This window comes from Rhamphochromis longiceps, linkage group LG7 (assembly GCF_057381845.1).
Source record: "Rhamphochromis longiceps isolate RC_006_pf linkage group LG7, R_longiceps_female_GT1.1, whole genome shotgun sequence".
NCBI lineage: Eukaryota > Metazoa > Chordata > Actinopteri > Cichliformes > Cichlidae > Rhamphochromis > Rhamphochromis longiceps.
The window spans coordinates 7,552,071-7,572,352 of NC_140563.1; the positions used below are offsets into that span (position 1 = coordinate 7,552,071).

A 20,282-nucleotide genomic window follows, 5' to 3' on the forward strand; every position below is an offset into this window, starting at 1 on the left:
AAGTCAGGAATAACCAACGCGGCCTGTTTCTTAGTGTTTCTTGAAATAGTGACGCGATAATGATTCATACCAGATCGGGCCAGTGGCGCAATGGATAACGCGTCTGACTACGGATCAGAAGATTCTAGGTTCGACTCCTGGCTGGCTCGTGAAATCTTTTTCGGTTTTGTGAAATTAAACTTTTGCTCCCCTGTTTGCTAAATGTGTTGCTAGTTTAGTGGCTGCATTGAAGTAGCGAATGCCATTGATTCAAACATCTAAAACCATGTATAATTATACATGTATGAAAATTATAAGACCATGTATTGTCCACAAAGGTATTTTGCGTAAAAACTATATAATTGGGATACTTTAAAACCGGATAATATGTATAGATTATTATTTTGTATTGAACACCATATTTTCAACCTGTATCATTTTCTGAGGCGCGAGGAGCCCGATGTTAAAATGTCCACCTTTAGAGTTTAAACAAATATGTTTGGTTTTTTTTTTTTTAAAGGTAACACAGTTGTTTTTATTGTATTAATGCCGAATTATTAATTGTGTCACTTTTGGCTACTCTAATAAGGTAGGTTCTCTGTAGCAGTCTTGATATATAATGAATAAATAAAAAACTGGGTCACATCCTGCAAGAAACACTATCTGTCTCTATGTGACAGATAAAAGGAGAAAGCCTCATATGATGAAGCACTCTTTCTGTCTCTTGGCTCTTTGCTCACATTTCTGAGAATCTGTGTGGTGTTGTGTCGAGTGGACCATGAAGTTCTATGCAAAGCAGACTTTCTCTTTTCTGATATCAGTTTTATTCCTCTGTGTTATTGCAGATCTTCAGGGTAAGTAGGAGAAAACCTTTTTTTAGGAAAATGACCGCTGTGACAACACTTAAATGATGTCAAATTTACGCCTTTGTATTTGTTTATCCTACATATAGTGCATGTTTTTCATTGTTTGTTTGTTTGTTTAAAAAAGATCTGTTTAAATCTAGCACTAGTAATAAATCATCACTCAGTGGTATTATGACAATAATATGCATAATACCGCAAATAAGAATGAGAACAATGTCTCTCTTTGAAAAAGATCCTAACAGCATTATTTATTTAAATCAAAAGATATCAAACAATCATCACTCAGTGGTTTTATGACAATGACAGTCATAATAGACTGACCATTAAATATCACATGTACTTAATGTTAATCAGATTGTAGCTATATTTTCTGTTTAGATATGTAGCTCAAAGAGGAATGAACAAAAAGTTGTGAGTTTTTTGTACCTATTCTCATTTTGAGGGGTTTAGGTGATATCTTTCCCATTATAGCCTATTTATTGTTTAGATAAAAGATAGCAAAGAATCAAGCAGGGTGTACCCATGGGAGAGGATGGAAGATAAACTCTTTTAGTAGGACACGGTACAAGTGTTGCAGAGATTATATACAACAAGGGACATTTACTGTAAAAAAAAAAAAAAAAGGCAGAGAAGTGGAATTTTTCCCCAGTAATAAATTATGTATTAAGTATGACACTTCAGATTAGATTTTTTAAACCAATTTAAGCCAAAAAAAAAAGGGTGCTGAAATTCTAATCAGAGTGTGTGTCTGTAATCTGAGCAGCACAGCACCCTGACGGGTGAAAGAGCACGTTTCCTATTGCATGCCATTCTGAACATGAATAAAGCTTTAAAGCAGCGGTTTGAGACTTTCCCTTAATACTGAATTTATTTAAATAACACAGGTCAACATGTCATAATCATCACAGGTATTTTTATTTGGGATTTGTAGTTCTTTTCATGCTGATTTCAAATTTGGGTTAAATTTTTTGTCCAGTTATTTCAGTACCTTGCTCAAATATTTCCGCACCGCAAAAATGAAGGTGCATCAGCACAAAGACTGACAGACTCAAGAATAGTTTCTTCTTAAAAGCCACACTCAAGGTCACCTGGTCCAGCCCTAACTATATGCTTTAGCAAAAAGGAAAGTTTTAAGCCTAATCTTAAAAGTAGAGATAGTGTCTGTCTCCTGAATCCAAACTGGAAGCTGGTTCCACAGAAGAGGGGCCTGAAAGCTTTCCCTCCCATTCTACCTTTGAATACTCTAGGAACAACAAGTAGGCCTGCAGTGCAAGAGCAAAGTGCTCTAATAGGGTGATATGGTACTACAAGGTCATTAAGATAAGATGGGGCCTGATTATTTAAGACCTTGTATGTGAGGAGCAGGATTTTGAATTCTGGATTTAACAGGAAGCCAATGAAGGGAAGCCAATACAGGAGAAATATGCTCTCTCTTTCTAGTCCCTGTCAGGACTCTTGCTGCAGCATTTTGGATTAGCTGAAGGCTTTTCAGGGAGTTTTTGGGACATCCTGATAATAATGAATTACAGTAGTCCAGCCTGGAAGTAATAAATGCATGAACTAGTTTTTTAGCGTCAGTGTCTAAATGAATATCAATTTTACTAAAAGTAGCTGTAGATAATATTACATCTGTGAGATGATTATTGTTAATTTTTCCTCTAATGATTAAAATTTTAATTGTGAAGAAGTTCATGAAGTCATTACTAGTTAATGATAAAGGGATGGTTGGCTCAATAGAGCTCTGACTTTTTGTCAGCCTGGCTACAGTGCTGAAGAGAAACCTGGGGTTGTTCTTATTTTATTCAATCAGTGATGAATAGTAAGATGTTCTGGCTTTGTGGAGGGCTTTCTTATAAAGCAACAAACTATTTCTCCAGGATAAATGATGATCTTCTAAATTTGTGACACGCCATTTCCTCTCCAGTTTACGAGTCATCTGCTTTAGGCTACATGTTTGAGAATTATACCACAGAGTCAAGTACTTCTGATTTGAGGCCTTAGTTTTCACAGGAGCTACAGTATCCAGAGTCGTACGTAGTGAGGAGGTAAAATTATTAACAAGATATGACTCATGACTCCTTCTGTGACTGCTATAAGGCCACAGATACTCTAAGAATGTTCACACTTCAATGTTAGACTTTTTCTACGGTCTGTATATCATATCATCTTGTCATAAGTCTTTAATATTGGAGGCATTACAGCAACAGCTCGCTTTTCCTCATGTTGTGAGGAAAAGGCTCCGATCAAACTGAGGCATGATGGTGATCATGTATTAGGGTGGGGTCTGGTATAAAAGGTCATCTGCTTTAAAGACATAAATAAAAGTGTCTTATAAAAAGATGTTTCAGTCAAAAAAATGCATTTTGATCTATCAGCGCTGGAGATGAGCACATTTCAGGGAACTTTGGCCTGCTGGACCAGGTTGAAGCTCTCAAGTGGATCCAGCAGCACATTCACAACTTTGGAGGAGACCCAGGATTAGTTACTATATTTGGAGAGTCTGCTGGTGGAGTGAGCGTGTCTCTCTGGTAAGAATCTACAGTTAGAGGAACTTTAAATAAACCTTTTCACTCTAGAACAAAAATTAATATTTGATATGTTACTTGAATCACCAGCTCCTGTCACCACTGTCTGATGGGCTGTTTCATCGTGCCATTGCTGAGAGTGGCACAGCTGCTGTGGATACAGTTGTGGCAGATAATCCTCTACCAATGGCGCAGGTTAATTATCAATATTCTTCCTTTTTAGAGTGTGTTAAAAACATTTTTGTTGCAGAATAAGGTAACTCTGGGAATGGATTTGTTTTGACAAATATTTGACATTTCTATTTTATATCTGACCTCGGGCAGTTGCAAATGCATCTGGCTGCAGCCTTGAAAGCACAAAGAAGATCAGTGACTGCATGAGAAACCATGATATTGATACTATGGTGGGTTTTACACAGGTGAGGTAATGGGTGCAAACATGATAGAGAATGATTATTATGTCTTCTACAATGTTTATTTGAAGATTTCCATTTCTCCCTCAGCTATGTTCATGCTATCACATCTTTCACTTTTGTACATTTTACTCTCTTAGGGATCCAAATTTGAGATTTCAAGTAAATGTTGATGGACATTTCCTGACTAAACCTGTGGATGAGCTGTTTCGTAAACATGAACTCCATGCTGTTCCATTCATGACTGGTGTCAATAATGATGAAGGTGGATGGATGCTTGCATCAGTAAGTGTTGTAGAAGCCTGTGAATAAAGAGCCCAGTGGTCACAAACAGAACTTATGCCAGCAATTGTGAAACTTTAATAGTGGCTTTGTATTTTTTTTAGTTTTTTGCTCCCCAAAACTGGACAGAAGGACTAGATCGGGAATTTCTTTTGAACATGGTTTCCTTCTTCTACCCCGACGTAAGGCAGACACCACTTGATGTTACAATATTACTGTCCCCGACCTGCTCGAGCTTCTTTGATTGATGTGTTGCTTATTTCTTTAAGCCTAAAGCAGCATTTATCAGCGATGTGATAGCTGATGAATATATTGGAAATGGTGACGACCGTGTGAAAAACAGAGATGGGTACACTGAGATGCTTGGAGATTTGTTTTTCACCATTCCAGCGATCAAAGCTGCTAATGCTCACAGAGGTAATTTAATTTGTTTAATAAAAGATTATACAAATCTGTTTAAAACCCAACACTTGATATTTACTGTTACATACATTCATTAACAAATATCACACACATTCGTCTAAGTATAGATGCAGGTGCTCCTGTATACCTGTATGAGTACCAACATCCTCCCAAATTCCTGCAGCAGAAAAGGCCGAGCTTTGTTGGGACTGACCATGCAGATGAAATGCTTACGGTTTTTGGACTTTGCTTCACAACTACCCATGTAAAATTAGCCAGTAAGAATTCTCTGTAAAAATCTCTGTCTCAACACAGTACTGCATTTGTTTTGTTTTCCCCGTGTTTGAAAAATATGTTTTGCAACATGATCGTTTTAGATCCGTGCCCTGAGAATGCGGAACAGTTGAGCAAAATCATGATGAGCTAATTGGGAACTTTGCTTGCACAGGGTAGGAATGTCCAACTATTGTACATTTCACACATTTAATAACTGAATAACAAATGTATATCTGTTCAGATCTCCTGATGGGAAAAACCTAGTCCACTGGCCAAAGTATGAAGCAGAAGAAAATACCTGGCGATTGGTTTAAAAAAGCAGGTAACTGCTCAGCACCTGAAGAAGGAGCGCTTTGTCTTCCTGACTCAGACCGTCCCAGAGAAGATCAAACAGCATGAGGAAAATGCAGAACGCAGCGATTTGTTGTCACATCTCTTTTGTCTTTTTTATAGTTTTAAAAAATAATCCAGCCCGTTCTCATTCCCGAGGCGTTGCAGCATCAGACCAAGCCATGATTCAGTTTTTAGATACTGCAAAATATTAGTTAGTATGGACCAACAGTGTCTCTTTACTAATCCTTATACTAAAATAAAATTAATATTAAGTCATGCTTATATTGTGTGTGTTTTTTTTAAATGTCAGTCTTACTGGATATACAATCCTAAACACAGATATGTAAAATAATCCTTTGCAATGACAACAGTAGTTTGATGATGGGTACACCAATGCAGTTTTTACATGTAACTGTGGAACTGAAATAAAATAGGAGTGAAAGGAGAAATCCTCCTTGTGGCTGATAGTTGAGTCCAGCTGTCTTGTATTACACTGATAGAAAGCAAAAGGCCTGCTTAAGATGAAATGAATTTAGTAAGTGGCCAAAACATGTTGAGATCCTTACTTACAAAAAAGTAAGGAAATTTGTGTTTGGTTTTGGTATCCAGAGGTGCAATAGTATCAGCATCAGCAAAGAATCTATTTCATTCAGTTTAGTTTTACTCAATACTTTTCAAATTATCCCCATCCCACCAGTTGGGCCCGCCCCAAAGAAACAATGGTTTATACTGACTGTGACAAAGAAAGTTAATTTATTTCACTGTATTGTGTAATACAGAATGTTGCGTAAACAGAAATTTATTAGGTTAGAATCAAAATGTAAATTATATAGATATTAGGGGTGCAACGATATTGAACCTTCGATACAGTGGTTTCGGTTCGGTACGCATATGTATCGAACAATACAACATTTGTAATTTATTTTATCAACTTTCCTTCTGACGATGCTGTCTGTGTTGAGCGCTCAGTGAATCTGCGTTCGACTACTCCGCCTAGGCTGCACTGTCGAGCGCAGATCCACTGAGCGTTCAACACAGACAGCATCGTCAGAAGGAAGAGCGCAGGGCAAGCTAGCGAGACAGAAGTTAAGCTCTCCTTGCAACATGGCAAATTGAACCTCCCCCACCCTCATTCAGATCTGGCGTTTGGAATTATTTTGGTTTTCATGTGACGTATGACCCTGAAGGTAAGCACCTCGTGGACTAAAGTAAAACAGTATGTTGGATGTGCCACGCAATGCTCAATTACATGGGTGGGAATTAGTGTGTTAGCACAGTTAGCTCGTTAACGTGTTGGCCGTCTAGCCCCACGCAGGGGTAGCTCGTTAACGGAGATTTGCCATGTTGTGGCGTTAACATCATTTCAACGAGATTAACGCTGACAGCACTAGTGGGAACACAACGAATATGACTGCACATTTACGCCGACATCATCCTAGTGCAAAGACAAGCGGAAGCAGACAAAAACAACAAGCATGCATGCTACAAACTTTACCCGAGTCATTTAGACCGCCGTTAGCACATGATTCTCCTTATGGGGACCTGATATGTTTAATATTGTGGCGAGCTCAGACAAGGAGGAGACGGAGGTATCGTTTGGTCTTGCTTCCCGTGAGCTAGCCAGGGAGCACAGCCGTTTATTGACATCTGTAGAAGAACACTGCCGCTAGCTAACTGCTCAGCGCAGCAACAGCACAGCAACAACAACAACAACAACAACACCACCACACAGAGCGCCCTCTGACCCCGGAAGGACACACGTCGCAGCGAGAGGGCGTCACCCGTCACTATGGCAACATAAACAAAACATAACTGTACAAACAGAACCCCGAACAGCCCTGACCCGCTACAATATGCTGCTAAGAATATAGCCCAGAAGAAGCGTATAGTATAGCTTTTATTTTGGAAAGAGCCATTTCTCTGTAATAAACTCTCTTTTCCAAAGATGAGTGATTCCTCAATCAGATACAGGTGTTACCGCGCCAGATCCGCGGCCCCGAACCGTAGTAAGGAAACCTCTGGCAGTTACTTGAAGGTTCCGTAACTGACTCGTAGCCGGCAACAGCTTACTATACAGGTCAACTCCGCTAGCAAAAAGATCGAAGGAGGCGTAGGAAACTGCTTCACCGAACTTTATTTCTTCTCTAAGGCACGAACACCGCGTACAGTGGGCTGAAACAGTTTACTCACAGCGAGCATCGCCGACACAACTCTGGCTGTCGAGGGAGTTATTATATTCCTTTTATTTATTTTCTTTTTGTCTCTTCTGTAGCTAACCGTTACTTTTTCCCCTTCTCCGCTCTCTCTCTTCACACACACACCAGGCAGTCCCGCTACACACATCCCGAATACATTTCCCATCAGGCTTCATCCTTAAAGGGCCATGCCTGTAACGCAGGGCTTACAAAATCGCTAGCCTGACGTCCCGGGGCTAGCGATTTTTCCAGTCGTACTACCAAAATCTATCTCTGCCCTGCCCGTCGGGCTATTGTAGGAAGGAAAAATATATGTCAATGCTTTTGCATTCTTTCGGAAATGTAGCTGGGTAATTATGTCATTGGCATCGGTGAGCCACTGTCAATATGTGACATATTGAAATCGCGTTTGAATTTGCGCTTGTTTTTTGCTTTCACTTTGCAATCGCGCGAACTGTGTATAGAGAGCGACAGCACTGATTGGTGAGTGATGATAATTTGCGCACCAATTCCTCTGACATCATCTTATCAATCGTTAGCTTACTATGCAAACATGACAAGTGAAATCTCCCGCAGCAAGCTTAAACATATGAGAGGTTGATCGCGCAGAGAATCGCTGACCGTTATGTAGGGCTGCACGATAAATCGAAAATTTATTGTCATCGCGATATCAGCCTGCGCGATGGGCCCATCGCAAAAGACGGCGTAAACTGCGATAATTGGGTACCTTAAAATGTTTACACACGTGCTGTAAAGAATTTACTAATCAAAGAAATCCATTTACACATTTGACCAGTCGAATAGAGCCCTTCACGGCATTAACCAATCAAATGGATTAGAGGCCCGCCTCCTACGCAGGTCGGGCGCGAACAACGCTGCAGCAACGAGTCAGAGTTGTAATGGCTGAGAGCGAGACGCGTGACGAGAATGCTACTGAACTCGTGGCTAAAAAAAAAAATAGTACCTCACTTATTTGGAGGTACTTTGGATTTGATAAAGACGACGTTCTCCAAACACAGGTACTCTGCAAAACTTGCCGAACACTCGTGGCAACCACCAGAGGAAACACGACTAATCTCCACCATCATCTTCAATACAACCACAGAGAACTGTTTGAAGAGTTCCAGAAAGATAGGGCTAGCCAAACAAAGGTTGCTAATGTTAAGACAAAGAGCGCAGCAGTCCAACAGCCGTCTCTGTATCAGAGTTTTTCAAGTGGAATTCCTTATGAGAAAACGTCGAAGCGGTACAAAGAAATAATAGAGGCCATTACACATTTTTTGGCTAAAGACATGATGCCTATAAATACAGTTAGCAGAGAGGGCTTCACCAGTCTGATACATAAAGTGGACCAGAGATACCGCATCCCCTCACGAAACTACTTTTCACATGTCGCCATTCCACAAATGTATGAAACATGCCGCAAGACCGTCATGTTTGAACTGAGCCAAGCTGAAAACTACGCAAGCACTACAGACCTATGGTCAAGTCGTACAACGGAACCATATATGAGTTTCACAGTGCACTTCCTCACCGAAGACTTTGAACTGAAAACACGGTGTCTAGAGACTGTGTATTTTCCAGACTCCCACACTAGTGAAAATATAGCCCATGTATTACGTGAGGTGTTAGCCAGCTGGGATCTTAAAGAAGATCGACAAGTGTGCATCACCACAGACAACGGTGCCAATGTTGTGAGAGCCACGGAGCTAAACAACTGGGTCAGACTTCAGTGTTTTGGACACAGGCTGCACCTTGCAATCGGTAAGTTTTATTCAAGGCAGATCTTTTTAGCAATGAAAATGTGCTATACATTATTATCAAATTGATATTGATAAGGATAATGTTACCTTTTTAGACAACTTTAGTTATAAATTTCAATTAGTTTTTTTTTTTTTAAAAAAAAGGTTTTAAACATGACAGTTTTTTTGTTTCCTCTTATTTCTCCAGAAAATTCTATCAAAGATGATGCCCGCATTGCCCGAGCCATTGGACTTTGCAAAAAGTTAGTTGGACATTTTTGCCACAGCTGGAAAGCAAAGATGGCTCTGAAAAAAGCACAGCAGAAGCTCAACCTCCCAGAGCACACACTGATCACAGAATGCCCAACCAGGTGGGGTTCCAGGCAGAAGATGATTGAGAGAGTCCTGGAGCAGCAGCGGGCCATTTCTGATGTCATCTCAGCAGACAAGAAATCAAGACACTTGATTCCTACTTGGCAGGATCTTGAGGTACTGGAGTCTGTCAACCAGGCATTACACCCCCTGCAAGACTTTACAGATGCCCTGTCTGGTGAGAGCTACGTTAGTGTTTCATATGTAAAACCAGTCCTTCATCTGATGAAGACGTCGGTGCTTGCAGAGAAGGAAGAAGACAGTGATTTGACAAAATCAATTAAGAAGAAAATCCTCGAGTACCTGATTACTAAATATGAAAATCCAGCTACCCAGGAACTTATGGACATGGCGTGCTTCATGGATCCCAGATTTAAAGTCAGCTACACCAGCACTGATCGAGTCTCAGACATCAAGACCAGAGTGATGTCAGAAATGGAAGCAGTGGCACAGAAGGTATTCATGCATGCTTATATATAAAACCTTTCAATTCATATTTAGTCCAAAATGTTTACTTTTCTTATAATCTGCTTTCTGTTCCAGGAGAGAAGCTCCGCTGAACCAGAGGCCCAGACAGATGATCCACCCAGTCGTCCCCTGAAGAAGGCAAAAAAGTCCCTGGGCAGTTTCTTCAAGGCAGCTCCAATCCCTACCTCCTCTTTTATGCATCTCTCACAAGCTGTTGAAGCTGAGCTTAACAGCTACTTGCTATCCACGGCCATAGACAGTGAGGAAGACCCCTTGGCATGGTGGAAGCTCCACAAAATGACATTCCCACAGCTAAGCAAGCTTGCAAGGAAGTATCTCTGCATACCTGCAAGTAGCTCACCTTCAGAGAGACTTTTTAGTACATCAGGAAACATAGTAACATGTCAGCGCACATGTTTAAAACCTTGGAGAGTAAACATGTTGGTTTTCCTTAACAAGAACTTGCCATAAAAAACATTCACTCAGGAAGGATGAATGCAAGATAGAGAAACCTTTTTTTTTTTTCAAAAAATTACAAAAACACACTACCTACATTGTTCTTAATTGTTGATAATATTAGTCTTGGCCAGTACGACCACAAAGGTAGACAATTGTTCTTTGGTGTGTTCCCACAGCAGACAAGTTCTTACCTATAGTTTAATCTAGTAAAGTTTCCACTCCAGTTTTGACTTGCATCATAACTACTTGGTGAGTGGTAAAATGATGAACAACTGCATAGAGATAATTTGCAGTATAATTTAAGTTATGTTTATTTAAAACTAATTATAGAGACCGGGAAGGATGTCTTTCAGAATTCAAGCCTCAGAAATTTTTTTATGGGGGCAATGTTTCAATGTTTGACTGCACTTTGTTGTTACACTGCTAATACAGCAGCTTTCATTAAATAAAACTGTGCAGTAAAACGGAAATTATGTATTTGTTTTTTGTTTTTTTTTTGCTATTTATTTTATCGCAAGTCATATCGTTATCGCAGTATTGATCACAGTTATCGCACATCGCAGGTTTTCCTAATATCGTGCAGCCCTACCGTTATGTGTGTGTGTGTGTGTGTGTGTGTGTGTGTGTGTGTGTGTGTGTAAAAGCAGCAGGATATATATTTTAGTTCTGCTGAGCCAAATAAGAGAGGTCAGGGTGAAGAAGTGACAGCCAAAGAAAAGCTTACCACAAAACGGAAAAGTTATGACAAATCAGACTATAAGGCAAAAAAGTGCAGCTTTATGGTTTCATGGACAAAAGAATTTCTGTGGCTGCAATATGATGAGCTATATAACCGGGGCTGCACATAAGTGGTCCGCAGGTGCGCATTCGCTGTCAAAAAAACCCAAAAAAAAACCGCGCACAAGATATGAAGTTGCAACGCGTGTTTGCATACATAAGATTTTCTGGAGGAGGACAGACATTTGTTTAAAACTCTTAAAGATGTCGAAGAAGCTCCTTTAAGCAATTACTTTGGTGTTCTCTACCTCCAAAGAAATGTCAGGAGTCCGAACCACAAAAGAAGCGCGTATTCTCGGAAAAGTGGTTGCAGGAGGTGAGCTGGCTTCAAACAAATGATGAACGCACAGAGATGTGGTGCAGAATGTGCCGTGAAAATCCCACTCTAGCGGACAAAAACAGTGCTTTTTATATGGACGCAAACGGGCGTTGCAACTTCTTATCTGGTGCGCGCGTCTTTTATTTTGACAGCGAATGCGCACATGCGGACCACTTATGTGCACCCGTGTAAATAACATAATGTTCTGCCGGGTGTGTTGTTGGTTTTCTCTCGATTTCTGAATCGACAAGCGCCTTTGTTACTGGGACCAGTCATTTTAAGAAAGGCCCCCATTAGAAGCCATGAGAAATGCAAGAAATGCATTATTGCTCAGTCTGCAATATCTTTCCCAGAACAAAAACCAATTGCAAATAACATACTAAAAATAAACCTGAAAAATCTGTTTATAACAGCGTACTATGTTGCAAAGAGTGAACTACCACTGGCAAAATTTAGCAGTCTTTGCAAACTTCAAAAAGCAAATGGCCTAGATCTTGGTTCCACTTGTTTCTTACCCGTGACTTCAGCGGAAATTTCAAATTCAGGATCTGACACAGACTGATTCATGTCCTACACAGTTCTTACAAGTTCATAGAAATTTCTGTTCAATTAGAACCAAGTATTTGAGTTGATGATTGTAATTTTTATACAATGTTGTAATTTGTTTTTCAACAATTTTTGGATTAATGTTTTGTTTCCTTTACAATATTATACTTTAATGTATAATATTGTAAAGGAAACAAAACAGGAAACAAAACATCAATCAAAAAATTGCTCTCTTTTTTACTTACATTTATTTTGGGCTACCAAAAACTGAAGAGTCCCTGCCCGAAGGGCTACCAGGGATTTTGAAATTTTGAGAGCCCTGAGATATATTTATTTTTTTAATTACTTTTGTTTCAGCAACATTAAATTTAAAAACTGTACTTTTGAGTTAAAATATATATTTATAATTTTAATAAATGACAAATTAAAAAGGCATGAACATTTTTTTTGTATCGAAAAAATATCGAACCGTGACACCAAAGTATCGAACCGAACCGAACCGTGAATTTTGTGTATCGTTGCACCCCTAATAGATATATATAAACATGTGGTCTTTTTGAGCTTTTCTTTAATTACTAAAGAAAGACACAAAGCTAAACAAAAAAAGCAAAATTAATCAATGTTTCAACACCCTATAATGATATGAAATATTTATATAAGCAGTCGTACACAAAATTGGTAGACAGCTGTTTTATGTATAATTCATTATATTGTCCATATAATGGTACACTTGTAGTAAAATAAACCTTATCACTACATATCACAAGCATATCTCTACCAAGCACAACAAGATTTATGTCATATTTTGTGCTACACTGAGCAGAGTCTTCATAACATGTAGCTATATCTCTCATGGTCAATATAAATAGAAAATCTACAAGGAATAAGATTGCAGGTATAAAGCAAGGCAAACATTGTGTAAGCTATTAAAACATCTCGTGGCATGAAATCACTGAAGTGCTTAAGCTGTACAACTGGGATACTTTAAATACAGATTATCATTAGTTGGATACATTTAATTTCAATTTTTAAAAATGAATTCTTTCGCTTTAGGAAGTATTAGGTGTGAAAATTTGTTTTTCTTATTTTGGTTAAAGTTTGAAAGATGAAAATAATGGCTAAAAAAATCAGTAAGAATGTTCTCTAAAGTTTGTTAGAGAGTTTACTCCTTTTCTCCTTCACAAAATTCAATGTTTCAATGTGGAGCTGTCACAAACGGGAGGAAATCTCTGCCAACTGACTTACTGTTAATTGATTTCGTATGATATTAATACCATTCCATGTCAGTGTTTTGGGGTAAATCTTCTGCTACCATTACAAACATTAAAGGTGAAATAGCACATCTTTGTCTTATCTCCCCTTTTGATTTCAAACCTTGAACGGGAATGTTGACCTAAATGTACTAAGCCATTTATTACATTCTGATTAACCTGAGGAACATATGTCTGCAACCAAAGCGAGGCAAGTTTTTATTATGAAAAGTTGATCAACACAAAGGCTTTATAAAAATCCATAATTAAAATAAATCCCCCTTCATTAAATAAAGCACTGTAGTCAAGCAGGTGTAACAGTGTTTATGTGGTATTATTCCACTTGCCACAAATATCAGTGTAATGGGGAAACAGCGCCCCCCCCCTCTCGGTGTGGCTGGCTGCAGTAATCGCTGCCAGTCTGTCGTAGCCATACGAGAGGTGAGTTGTATTGTTCCGCACACGATATAGCTAAGTAGTACAGACACATAAACATGTTTGATTAGCTGATGAGCACCGAGTGTAATAAGTGCTTAGTGGACACATGTCCAACACCAGTTTTATGTACTTTTCATTTGTTTATTAATGTGTGAAACTGTATGCTAAAGCGGAATGCTAATGAGATGTTCTGCCGTAGTGTGCTGTGCGGAGTGGTGTGTGGCGAGCCTGTGCACTGATAATACACCGTTGTTTCCATTCAGAAAATAAAGTGGCAACGATCGATCAGAGACTCCTTGTCTTTTTAAAAACACTACACAACGCAGAGTCGAGGAGTCTGTTTGGGCCGAACTGTTGCAGCGGGGTGAAGCAGAAACCGGTTACACAGGTCTAAAACAAAGAAGGAGAAGGTGTTCTGGACACACTTCACTGTATGGTTGGACTTTAGTCCTGTGTCAATTGAATGAATCACGTCACATCCTGTAAGAGAAACTAGCTGTTTCCCTATGTGAAAGAGAAAAGGAAAAAGCTTAACAAGAGGAAGCACTCTCTCTGTCTGTTGGCTTTTTGGCTCACATCTCTGAGAATCTGCCTGGTTTTGTAATCCAGAGTCGACCATGAAGTTCCGTGTGCAGCAGACTTTCTGCTTCTTGATGTCCGTTTTATTCCTCTGTGTTGTTGCAGACCTTCAGGGTGAGTAGGTGAAAACAGTTCTTTGCAAAATGACCTTTGTCACAACACTTAACTTATGTGTAATTTATGCTTTTGTGTTTGTGTATCGTACAGGCAGTGCATGTTTTTATTACACGAGTCTCTCTTTGAAAAATATCTGCATAAATCTGGCAGCTGCAATCAATCATCCCTGAGTGGTATTATGGCAGTAATAATTATAATAAAAACAGAAGCAGTTCGGACCACACTGTTAATTTCATTACACTGTAGCTGTATATTAGACATGATTTAAAATAAAATGGACATAAGGTTAACTTTACGTTGCACCTGCACTTCGTTCAAAGGTGAAAGATTGGAGATAACCAGGCTAGGTGTGCTGATAGGAGAGGATTGAAGATAACTTTTCAGTAGGACAGGGTGCAAGTGTTATTAAGCAAATTTCTTTTTTGCTGACTTCATGCTGTTAAAGAATAAATGGAGTATTGCAGTGACTGTGAATAAACAGAAACAGATCTCATGCTCAACTCTGCTTTTTTACCAGGATAATTGTAGACACCACCCAACAAAGAATGTTTATGGTAAAAATAAATAAATGAATTAGCAAGTAGCCTTTTTCAAATTAATGATGACATATCACAGCTGGTTAGATTATTTAAATGTCTGGTTTAAACCAAAACATTATCATTTAGTGCTTTAGCTAGCGCCCTCACTATAAAGATGGGGATTAATTGTCCACAGCAAAAGCTAAACTTTTCCCTTGATTTCTAAAAGTATTGACTTTACTTACACAAGTGACCAGTTAATAAACTTTCTGACTTTTTTCTCTTTTGATCACCTACATGATATAGTGAACTCTGAGTTTTAGTTCTTTCACATGGTTTCATATGACTGTATCACATATAGTCTTCATAAAAATAAGGTACTGCCAGGATTCAAATATTGAATATTTTGAGGAATTTAGTTATAATTTTTAAGTGCTTTTTCTCTAAGTATTTTTAAACCATTCATCAAATTGTTGACTAGTTTTTCTTTTGATGACGTTACCAGAACCAGATATTGCATATTTTGAGAAATTTGGTATGTCTGTTATAATTTCAAAGCATGTTTGAATGGAAGATTTAATTTTTTTAATTATAAAGTTTTATGTTATGATTCTCACTGATTTCTAATATCCTGACAGCACCTGTAGTCCGCACAAAGCTCGGGAGCCTGAAAGGTGAGTATGTGAGTGTGAAAGGGAAGGAGACTGGCGTCCATGCCTACCTGGGTGTCCCATTTGCCAAACCACCCCTCGGCCCTTCCTTGAGACTGGCTCCACCTCAGCCTGTAGGAGGATGGGAAGGAGTAAGAGATGCCACTAAACAGCCACCAATGTAAGAAACATGTGGTTCAACACACTTTGAGAAATGATTGGCTTTATTTGTATCATTAACATTGTCTCTCTTTAAGGTGCATTCAGTCTAAAGAAACTGTTTTGGATCTGGTTGATAAACTCGGTAAAGCACTGGTGGAAATACCAGACATCTCTGAAGACTGTCTTTACCTCAACATTTACGCTCCTGCAAACAGAGCTAAAAATGCCAAGCTCCCAGTAAGAACCTTTTGCTGTAGATTATGAGGGATGCCTAATCACAGTCTCAGTAAAGACACCCATCTTCAGAACTCAATTGTACATTTTATCATCTAAAATGTAAACTTAAGTTTACATTACAGTTTTCTCTGTTTAAAGTTTAAATTCTTAAAGATTAGTTTTTGTAGCTTGACTGAGACTCCAAAAGATCCTCTAATCTTTGACAGAATGCTCTTTTATTGTTCTGTCCAGGTCATGGTCTGGATTCATGGTGGGGGCTTTGCGCTGGGATCTGCTTCAATATATGATGGCTCTGCCTTGGCTGCTTACCAGGACGTGGTTGTGGTTCTGATCCAGTATCGCTTAGGACTTCTGGGTTTTCTCAGGTAAATAAACTCCATCCATCCATAATCTCTCCAAAAGGTCTGCCCCGTGGCCTCCTCCTAGTGGAAGACTGTGAGTACATATCGCCTCAACCAGGAGGTGTCCAGGAGGCATCCTAATCAGATGTCTGAACCCCCTTAACTCAAACTCCTTTAGATGTGGAGCGGCTCTACTCTGAGCCCCTACCGAATGGCCAAACTCCTCACCCCATCTCTAAGAGAGAGGCCAGTCACCCTTGGGAGAAAGCTCATTGCCACAGCACCAATCTGTCTATAAAAATTATGAACAGAATCTGTGATAAATGCAGCCCTGGTGGAGTCCAGTACACATGAGGAACAATTCCGATTTATTGCCGGCATTGCAAACCAAGCGCTTGCAACAGTTGTAGAAGGACAGAATGAATAAAAACAATGGGACTGACCCCATACTCCTGAAGCATCTCACACAAGATCTACTCTTACAGACACAATCAAATGCCTTCTCCAAGTCCACACAACAAATGTAGGCTGGTTGGGTGAACTCCCATACACCCCACCATATCCTTGAGATGATAAAGAGCTGTGTTGCGCACCCAGGAGGAAAACCACATTGTTTCTCCTGTACTAGAGGTTTGACTAACTCACAGACTCCTCTTTCCAGCAGTCTGGCATAGGATTTTCTGTGGAGGCTGAGGAGTGCGATTCCCATATAATTGAGCACACCCTCTTATCCCCCTTCTTGAAGATGGGAAGCACAACCCAGGTCTGCCAATTCAGAGGTACAGCCCCAGATCTCAACGCAACACTGTAGAGGCATCTCAACCAAGATAGCCCTACAACATCCACATCATTAAGGAACTCAGGGTGAACCTCATCCACCCCAGGGGCCCTACCACCAAGGAGTTGTTTAACTGCTTCAGTAACCTCGCTCCTGGTTATGCATGAGTATCTTCAGTCGAAGTCAGCAACACTCCACCCACACTATACACAGTGTTGGTAAAGCTCCTGTCCAGGATACTGGTTCCAGAGCCCAAGATATGCATTGAGGTGAGCCTGACTTTATCTGTCTGGTACCTCTCAATCTCACACAATATCTCAGGCTCCTTCCCCAATACAGGCGACGTTTCATGTCTCCATCGCCAGCCTCAGTAGACAGGCATCGGTCTGCCAGTGTCTCCACCCTTGGCCACCACTGGCACACATTGCACCCGACCCCTACAGTGCCTCCAATCTCCCTTGTTCAGGCCGCCCCAAGCTGACCCCATGTGCTGAGGCCCAGCCCCCAGGTTCCCACCATCAGGTGCCATCCCCAAACCTGGCTCCAGGGTGGGGCCCCAGTAACCCACTCCCAGGCAGGGTAAACTGTTGGCTCACAGTGTATAAACATAGCTTAATAATTTTTTTTACTCCCTTACCCTGTCAGTCAGGTTCAACAAATATGTGGAAGTGGGATATGCTACTATTCCCCAAATGGACAAATGAGATCCAGTAGCGAGTTTCAGTAGTGACTTACTGGCAGGAGCTGGTAGTGCCAGCTGCTGCCAATAACCTACAATAAAAAACCTACAATAGAATTGTCTTGTGAAAAGATATTTCATTTAGGAAAAATACATTATAAAAATGGCATTTTGATCTATCAGCACTGGAGATGAGCACATTTCAGGGAACTTTGGCCTGCTGGACCAGGTTGAAGCTCTCAAGTGGATCCAGCAGCACATTCACAACTTTGGAGGAGACCCAGGATTAGTTACTATATTTGGAGAGTCTGCTGGTGGAGTGAGCGTGTCTCTTCTGGTAAGAATCTACAGTTAGAGGAACTTTATATAAACCTTTTCACTCTAGAACAAAAATTAATATGTGATGTGTTACTTGAATCACCAGCTCCTGTCACCACTGTCTGATGGGCTGTTTCACCGTGCTATTGCTGAGAGTGGCACAGCTGCAATGAATGTACTTATGGCAAATGATCCTCTACCAATGGCGCAGGTTAATTATCCATATTCATCTTTTTTGGAGGGTTAAAAACATTTTTGTATCACAGAATAATGAGAATATTAAAATGGATTTGTTTTGACAAATATTTGACATTCATATTATACATTTCACCTCAGGCAGTTGCAAATGCATCTGGCTGCAGTCTTGAAAGCACAAAGAAGATCAGTGACTGCATGAGAAACCTTGATATTGATACTATAGTGGGTTTTACACAGGTGAGGTAATGGGTGCAAACATGATAGAGAATGATTATTATGTCTTCTACAATATTTCTTTGAAGCCTTTGATTTCTCCCTCAGCTCTGTTCATGCTATCACATCTTTCACTTTAGTACATTTTATTTTCTCAAGGATCCAACATTAAGATTTCAAGTAAATGTTGATGGACATTTCCTGACTAAACCTGTGGATGAGCTGTTTCGTAAACATGAACTCCATGCTGTTCCATTCATGACTGGTGTCAATAATGATGAAGGTGGATGGATGCTTGCATCAGTAAGTGTCACAGGAACATGTAAATAAAAAGCTCCATGATCTCAATGTAGTTTGTTGTTGTTTTGTAATGTTGAAAAAAAAGTAATTTGGCTTGGTATTTCCTTAGTTTTTTGCTCCCCAAAACTGGACAGAAGGACTAGATCGAGAATTTCTTTTGAACATGGTTTCCTTCTTCTACCCCGACGTAAGGCAGACACCACTTGATGTTACAATATTACTGTCCCCTGACCTGCTCGAGCTTCTTTGATTGATGTGTTGCTTATTTCTTTAAGCCTAAAGCAGCATTTATCAGAGATGTGATAGCTGATGAATATATCGGAAATGGTGACGACCGTGTGAAAAACAGAGATGGGTACACTGAGATGCTTGGAGATTTGTTTTTCACCATTCCAGCGATCAAAGCTGCTAATGCTCACAGAGGTAATTTAATTTGTTTAATAAAAGATTATACAAATCTGCCTAAAACCCAACACTTGATGTTTACTGTGACACACTTTCATTAACAAATATCACACGCATTCATCTAATTCCAGATGCAGGCGCTCCTGTATACCTGTATGAGTACCAACATCCTCCCAAATTCCTGCAGCAGAAAAGGCCGAGCTTTGTCGGGACTGACCATGCAGATGAAATGTTTACAGTTTTGGGATTTTGCTTCACAACTACCCATATTAGGTTACCCAGTAAGACTTTATAAAAACTCTGCCTTAGTGCTTGATCTGTTTTGTTTTGTTGATTGAAAAGTGTTTTGCAACATGATCGTTTTAGATCCGTGCCCTGAGGATGAAGAACAGTTGAGCAAGATCATGATGAGCTACTGGGGGAACTTTGCTCGCACAGGGTAGGAATTTCCAAATGTTGTAAATTTCACACATTTAATAACTGAATAACAAATGTATATGTGTTTAGATCTCCTAATGGGCACAACCTTGTCCACTGGCCAAAGTATGGAGCAGAAGAAAAGTACCTGGCGATTGGTTTAAAAAAGCAGGTAACTGCTCAGCACCTGAAGAAGGAGCGCTTTGTCTTCCTGACTCAGACCGTCCCAGAGAAGATCAAACAGCATGAGGAAAATGCAGAACGCAGCGAGCTGTAGAAAACTCACATCTGGTCTCTGCTCCATCAATTTTAAAGTAATTACACTAAACCAGGGGTAGGCAAATTTAGGCCTCAAGTGCTGGTGTCCTGCAGGTTTTAGATGTGTCCTTGATCCAACACAGCTGATGCAAATGGTCAAATGACCCCCTCAACATGTCTTGAAGTTCTTCAGAGGCCTGGTAATGAACTAATGATTTGATTTAGGTGTGTTGACCCAGGGGGACTTCTAAAACCTGCAGGACACCAGCCCTTGAGGCCTGGAGTTGGCTACCCCTGGACTAAACCATAATTCCCTTATCAAAAGGTCTTGTGAGGACCATCCATATTCTAATGTGATTTTTTTTTTTCAATTAATTGAATCCAGAGTATCAGGGTATTTTAAATCTAGTACTGTAAACATAAGTTTTGTAAAACATTTATAAAATAAAAAGTTTTGACAAACCAATTTT

The 20,282-nt window shown here is 39.8% G+C and overlaps 2 protein-coding genes, 1 non-coding gene and 1 pseudogene across 5 annotated transcripts; all 4 read left to right on the forward strand.

Moving 5' to 3' along the window:
- Positions 1 to 76: 76 nt before the first annotated feature.
- On the forward strand, positions 77 to 149 carry trnar-acg (transfer RNA arginine (anticodon ACG)). Its single transcript has one exon. It is a non-coding gene; the product is annotated as a tRNA-Arg (tRNA).
- On the forward strand, positions 91 to 5,209 carry LOC146664655 (fatty acyl-CoA hydrolase precursor, medium chain-like; annotated as a pseudogene).
- Positions 5,210 to 8,541: 3,332 nt separating this feature from the next.
- Positions 8,542 to 10,514, forward strand: LOC146664656 (E3 SUMO-protein ligase ZBED1-like). Its single transcript, XM_085411502.1, has 4 exons — positions 8,542 to 9,035; positions 9,222 to 9,841; positions 9,929 to 10,205; positions 10,489 to 10,514. Exons 1-4 carry the CDS (start codon positions 8,564 to 8,566, stop codon positions 10,512 to 10,514), a joined length of 1,395 nt encoding a protein of 464 aa, XP_085267628.1. The 5' UTR covers positions 8,542 to 8,563.
- Positions 10,515 to 13,600: 3,086 nt separating this feature from the next.
- LOC146664657 (fatty acyl-CoA hydrolase precursor, medium chain-like) lies at positions 13,601 to 20,224 on the forward strand. Of its 3 annotated transcripts, none has more exons than XR_014912507.1 (14): positions 13,601 to 13,645; positions 13,906 to 14,335; positions 15,495 to 15,687; positions 15,764 to 15,905; positions 16,137 to 16,270; positions 17,887 to 18,040; positions 18,128 to 18,232; positions 18,358 to 18,456; positions 18,592 to 18,735; positions 18,842 to 18,919; positions 19,008 to 19,155; positions 19,269 to 19,410; positions 19,504 to 19,576; positions 19,645 to 19,783. XR_014912507.1 is itself a non-coding variant. In XM_085411866.1 (14 exons), the coding sequence occupies exons 2-14, from the start codon at positions 14,260 to 14,262 to the stop codon at positions 19,829 to 19,831; spliced, it is 1,683 nt and encodes a 560-aa protein (XP_085267992.1). In that variant the 5' UTR covers positions 13,601 to 13,645; positions 13,906 to 14,259; the 3' UTR covers positions 19,832 to 20,224. The 3 variants fall into 3 exon arrangements, 2 of the variants coding, with proteins under 2 accessions (XP_085267992.1, XP_085267993.1); XM_085411866.1 differs by having other exon boundaries at positions 19,269 to 19,418; positions 19,645 to 20,224; XM_085411867.1 differs by lacking the exons at positions 18,128 to 18,232; positions 18,358 to 18,456 and having other exon boundaries at positions 19,269 to 19,418; positions 19,645 to 20,224.
- The last annotated feature ends 58 nt before the right edge of the window (positions 20,225 to 20,282 follow it).